Source organism: Hippocampus comes, unplaced genomic scaffold (genome assembly GCF_001891065.2).
Source record: "Hippocampus comes isolate QL1 unplaced genomic scaffold, H_comes_QL1_v1.1 scaffold353, whole genome shotgun sequence".
NCBI lineage: Eukaryota > Metazoa > Chordata > Actinopteri > Syngnathiformes > Syngnathidae > Hippocampus > Hippocampus comes.
The window spans coordinates 237,348-243,347 of record NW_017804981.1 but is presented as its reverse complement, the minus strand read 5'-3'; the positions used below and the strand labels follow the sequence as shown (position 1 = coordinate 243,347).

Here is a 6,000-nt window from a genome sequence, read left to right as displayed (position 1 = left end):
CAGAAAAAAAGCCCCCCCGGCCGGTTTAAAAAAAAAAAAAAAAAAAAAACGGGAAAAAGTGTGTCCAGTGCGTAGCAGACCTCAGCTGCAGCGTCTGACGTGCTCCAGCACGTACTCTGGGAAATGCAAGGTGCACACCTGCAGGCCGTCCAGTTTGCAAGGCATCCGGGGGTACTCGTCCTCCTTCCACTTGTTGTCGTCGGGGTCAAAGGTGAGGATGGAGTCGCTGTAGTGTCCGTTGTAACACAGGCCGCCCAGCACCATGATCTGGCGCTCCAGCACGGCCACCCCGTGGCCGCTGCGCCCGATGGGCATGGACGCCAGGATGGTCCACTCGTCGGCGTCCGGGTCGTAGACCTCGGTGGACGGGCAGCCCTGCGACTCGAAGGAGGCGCGCAGGATGACGCACACGCCGCCGAACACGTACAGCTTGCCGTTGTGGGAGATCATCTTGTGGAAGCAGCGGGCGTAGTTCATTTTGGATTTGTTCTCCCAGCAGCTGGCGTGGGAGCCGGGCAACGGCGCGCCGCGGCCCCCGCGCGTCCGGAAGGGGTCCGGCCCGGCCGAGCCCCCTCCCGCCGCCGCCGCCGTCGCTCCTCCTCCCGCCGCCGCCGGTTCCCGCCCCGGATCAAAGACGCACACCTGCTTGGAGGTGGACGAGGACGTGATGCCGCCCGTGATGTAGAGCTTCCCGCCCAGGACGGTCCCCTCGTGTCCGTACTTGTTGACGGGGTACGGGTCCACGAACTCCCAGCGGTCTTCGGTGATGTCGTAGCGCTCCGTGGAGTAGAAGGTTTCGTCTCGCGTGCGGCCTGCCACGGCGTAGATGAACTTTCCGATGACGCCGACTGCGAACTCCGACCTGCGAATCGACAACGGGCAAGCGGGAAGACCGGTAAGAGTCATGACAATTACAGCGGCAATTTGGGCTGAACCGCCATTTTTTTTTTCAACCCCCTGAATATTGTAATTGTGATTATTTTATTCACGGTCCTCTTTGCGTTTATGATTTAATAAACGGAAACAATAAACTACCGGTAATCTCTATTTCAAGAAACAATTTCAGATTTAATATTCAATGTATGTTTTGGTCTTCTAGGTTAGGCTTAGGTTGAAATACAGGCAAAAAAAATAAAATGAGTATGAAGAAGTTAACTCGATCAATCGCAGCCATTTTCACTGGAGAGCTATATCAACATGGAGGCTACCAAAATAAAGTTTGGACTCTCTTCTTTCAGCAGAAAAATAAATTTTGTTTCTATATTTTTCCATTCTTCAGCAATCGGCATGACAAAATGGCTACGTTTCATGAAAATGGCAATTCCTGGGCAAAAAACGGAGAAAAAGAGCTTTTTGTAAAAGCATGCATTTCAAGCACGTGAGGCACCACTGCCACCTACTGGTCGCTTTTTGACATGATTTGCAATGCAAACGGCTTATTCTCATTCACAGATTGCATCAGACCCTCCTCCTCTCTATGACGCAAAAAAAAAAAAAAAAAAAGAGACTTAGACTTACAAGTCCGTCCTTGGTAGGCGGGGCCTAATTTTAAAAAGCAAGTACGTCTTGTGGAATGAAAGAGTTAATTTCCAAAACACTTTGTTGCATCAGACCCTCCTCCTCTCTATGACGCAAAAATAAAAAATAAAAAAAAGACTTAGATGTACAAGTCCAGTCCTTGGTAGGCGGGGCCTAATTTTAAAAAGACGTCCAAGTATGTCTTGTGGAATGAAAGAGTTAATTTACAAAACACTTGCAGTCTTTTAAGCGTACACTACCGCAACTTCGCAAAATTCTACCAAACGAGCGCGGCGTGAACGTAAGACACGACGCCCCAAGTCATATGACAATAAGACTACAATCAAAGCTGTGACTGGAATCACGTCAACTTTTCATGTTCCAGGAAACGATATGCAAATATGTGGACTGGACTTCTTAAGCACTGAACGTCAATAAAATTGGTTTGGTTGCAGAGAAATTGATTTTTTTTTTTGTGTGTGTGTACCTTTGTGGGGGATGCTTTTTATTGCCTAGAAATTTTTTATTGGAGTAAAGCGCTCAAATTTGATCAGCTTTCCCTGACAACTTGGTTGCAGAGAAATTGATTTTTTTTTTGTGTGTGTGTACCTTTGTGGAGGATGCTTTTTATTGCCTAGAATTTTTTTATTAGAGCAAAGCGCTCAAATTTGATCAGCTTTCCCTGACAATTTTCACGTGGCAATGCGAGCCCGAAGGCACCTTGTTGTCGGTTCCTGTCGACGGCATTTGAGACAACAAGTGCGAGCTCTGACCTGGGCACCGACATGTCCGCCATGCGAAGCCACGAGTTCTGTCGGGGGTCGTAGCGGTAGACCTTGGACGACGCGTGAAACTCGCCGTCCGGCCCCAGCTCCTCCCCTCCCAGCAAGAAGGCAAAGTTATTGACGATGGCCAGGCAGTCGGGTCTCAGCGGCACCTGGGGGCCCTCCAGCTCCCACCACACCTGCGGGACCGAGCGGGTTACTGCATCGAGGTCGCAGCGGATGCGTTGGGCGCGCGTCTCTGCCAGGGGCTGCTGATTGACGTCGTGGAAGTAGCCCAGGGCCTGCTCCACCTCCTGGCGCAGCTGCCGGGAGTAGCGGTAGAACTCCGACGTCTTCACCTGTTAACAGGAATTGCAATGAACTCATTCAGTACCAGCCAATTCTGGACCAAGTCTGAAAAGACGTTTCAAAACGTCTTTGGGAGTGAATGAGTTCAGTTCATTTTTCAGAATTGTTCACTCCTCCCATAAAGTGTTTTAATAGGTTGTAGAGAGCATAAAAAAACAAACATATCAAGTCAGTATCATAGTTGCTGAATAAAATGAAGTCGCCTCCAGCCTCACCTTCTCAAAAATGTTTGCCGGCGTCATGAGGCAGAAGCGGACCGACTGAACGATGGTGTCCGTGTGTCTCCAGCGTCGCCGGTCGTGTCGCAGCCACGACTGGACCGCCTCGTACAGTTCGATTTCCGGGTAGCGGCTCAGAGCGTCGCTGTTCAGGTATGCCTGGGAGGCACACATGGAAAGAGAGATCTCGCTGAATTTGCGCTTACAACTGCTACTTCGAATCTAATGTGTTACTACATGTAATGTAATAGGCTGATTCACGACTTTGTAACGTGCACATTCACTTAGTTAGATTATTAAATCAAGTCATGTGGAATGTACTTCAATTCTTTTTTTTAAGGTAACTGGCAGCACTGCTCTTTATGACTTAAAAGTGCATTAAGGACAATTCAGTGCACTTGGGGTATATGTAAAATATCGCTCGGTGAAAATCGATTTGGTGCCGTCGTGGTCTAAACCTGCAGTTTCTCCAGGCTGAGGTAGGACAGAAAGTCGGCTCGGCTCATGAGCGGGACAAAGTTATCCAGGAGGAAGTTGTCCAGCTGCTCCTGGACACCCTCCACACCCACGCTGAAGTCCTCCAGGAGCCGCATGACTTCGGCGCAGTTCTCCAGGCAGATCTTGGCCAGCAGGAAAGAGCAGCAGAACTCCACCGCCTCCGTCAGCTGCACGTACATCGCCGCCTGCAGCCGGACGCGCGCAAAACGTCATGTTCGAGGAGCGTCTCTTCATGAAAAGGCACACGTTATAGAATCCCACGAAAAAAAATGCGAGTGCGACACCTGTAGGATCTCCTGCACGGTGGGCATGCTGAGCTCCAGTGAGCCGTAGTACATGAAGCGAAGGATGTGCCCGAAGCCCGCCGCCGTCAGCCCCTTCAGGTGGATCTTGTCCTGGTCCCGCTCCCGCATGTCCGCTGTGAACATGACCCGGAAGTAGTCGCTCTGGGTGGCCAACAGCGCCTTGTGGGCCTAAAGGACACATTGAGAGTATTCGTTATTTGCGACGGCATCAACAATTAAATCGACCCGAAAACCCGATCAGCTTGATAAGCACAACGTTAGCGCCACACACCTGGAAGTGATGCTCGTCGATCATCAGCGTGACGTCCAGCAGCAGACGCTCCTCGTACAGCGCCCGGAAGCCCGATGACACGCTCCCATCATGCACCTGGGATAGATACATCTCCACATCCGCCTCCGACATAACACACCTGATGACAGCGGGAAATATACATTAAAATACTCTTGAGTAAGTTAAATTGTTGCAGAAAATGGAGGGATGGAAGGATTTCTTTACATACTCACCTCTGATTGGCCACGGGCATGTCAGAGGGAGTTGTCGCAGCCAATCAGAGGACGGTGTCCCAGTGTGTCCAGCTGGTGCTAACAAAGACCCTAGGTCAGCCTCAATCACCTGGGCGAGAACGTAATAGCACAAGAGAGAAAGTTCAAGCTGTTTTCGAAGTTTGGAGATGAGGAAGGTGGCGGCTGACGTATTTTGCACTCACAGCCTCCGATGTCTGGGATCAAAGCGGCCGCTGGCATTTCCCGTGTTTGTGTTTCCAGCCTTGTTGGAAAGACATTAAACAAGTGACCATGCAATGATGCCCACTTCATTTTTATGAACTGCATAAATAACGTTCTGCATTTATTTTTTCTAAGAGCGCTGCATGCACCCTAATGTGAACCCATCTGACTCAAACTGCTGATATGCAAAATGGAAGAAAAAAAAAATACTGCTCCAGTGATTACGAAATGTAATTTCTTCAGAAATTGAACGGGGAATGTGAGACTTTGAAGAGTTGTAGATGGACGTGGTAAAAACTGTTTTAAAATGTGAGTCTGTTTTAAAATTTGAGGATCGTAATAAATAACCAAGATGTCCCGAATCTGCATTTTTAAGTGGCTACATTGAAATTGAGATTTAAATACTGGAATATTACCTGTTAAACCTCCAGAGTTGCAATGTTTCCACATTGTGCCCAAACAAAGGCTACGTTGACAGCACCGCCGTTGTGATTTCAAAGCTGGCCAGTTCGCCCCATGCTAACATGAACCACTGAGGCGTCTAACGAACGCTACTGAACGTCTCCAACTTTCGTGACGATGTTTGCTGGTGTCGGGAGAGCCGGCGCTCCGAATGGGCTGGACCGGGAGTAACAACTTTAGCTTAGCGGGTAAAGGAAGCGTCTCACCTCGGCGCTGAGAATCCACACGAGCCGTCTTCCCTTTGGACATGGAGCGATACCGTTAGTTCCGGGATGAGAGAAGACGACTGCAGCTACCTGCTGCCATGGTGTCAGCCCTCAGCCAGAGCCAAAGAGCCCCGGTTCGGCTCAACAGCAGACAGCTAGCAAACCAAATCGATCCTTGGGCTTTGTGGACGCCATCTTCTAGACTTGCGTCACGTCCCGTTTGAGCGGAAGTGGGTCGGAAAAAAAGTTGGCAAAACAAAAGTATAATTTAAAAAAAAAAAATGAAAATTTTCATTTTTGTGATTTGTTTGAAAATTGTAACAAAAGTCACAAACTAACCAAATTCTTCATATTTGTTTCTTTAATTTTCCAGAGGTACATCCGCATCCCAACATAAAATCAAATCCCCGCGACTACAAATGATATAACAGGACTACAGGACACTCGTTGATTATGTCATTAACCCACGACGGACCCAACACGCGAGGAACGCATCGTACTCTGCTCACCGGCGAAAAGAAAAAAACGTTTGTCGATATTGTTTTAATGATTAAGGGGGACTTCGTTATTACACAGATATAAAGAGTTTTGGCTGGTTGTTTCGTGAACTTACCCTTTAAGTTAATTGATCGTAACTGCAAGTAATAATAATAATAATAATGCATTTTATTTAAAAGCGCCTTTCATGCCACCCAAGGACACTGTACAGACAATAAAAAATACAATGTAAAAATTGTTAAGCAAGATATTATAAAACAAGACATAAAATCATAAGATATAGGAGATGGAAGGTTGCATCAGCCATAGTGAAAGGACCCCGTTGCGTTATTATTCAGGTGAAGTCACTTTAAGTTATTATTATTTCGCACAAACAAATACAATAATACTCCTGTATTCGAAAACAATCCAAAGCAGGATAGATCACACATTACAG

General features: G+C 47.9%; 1 protein-coding gene across 1 annotated transcript in view; it reads right to left on the bottom strand.

The window, feature by feature from the left end:
• The window catches only part of klhl15 (kelch-like family member 15), a 7,869-nt gene extending 2,543 nt beyond the window's left edge, over window positions 1-5,326 (bottom strand). The window contains exons 1-9 of the mRNA XM_019893128.1: window positions 5,067-5,326; window positions 4,380-4,438; window positions 4,177-4,285; window positions 3,944-4,082; window positions 3,652-3,840; window positions 3,328-3,552; window positions 2,867-3,028; window positions 2,292-2,641; window positions 81-862 (exon numbers count right to left, since the gene is read on the bottom strand). Of these exons, the coding sequence (XP_019748687.1) occupies window positions 82-862; window positions 2,292-2,641; window positions 2,867-3,028; window positions 3,328-3,552; window positions 3,652-3,840; window positions 3,944-4,082; window positions 4,177-4,196 (1,866 nt within the window). The 5' untranslated portion in view covers window positions 4,197-4,285; window positions 4,380-4,438; window positions 5,067-5,326 and the 3' untranslated portion in view covers window position 81. The remainder of the gene's footprint in view (window positions 1-80; window positions 863-2,291; window positions 2,642-2,866; window positions 3,029-3,327; window positions 3,553-3,651; window positions 3,841-3,943; window positions 4,083-4,176; window positions 4,286-4,379; window positions 4,439-5,066) is intronic.
• Between the last annotated feature and the right edge of the window lie 674 nt (window positions 5,327-6,000).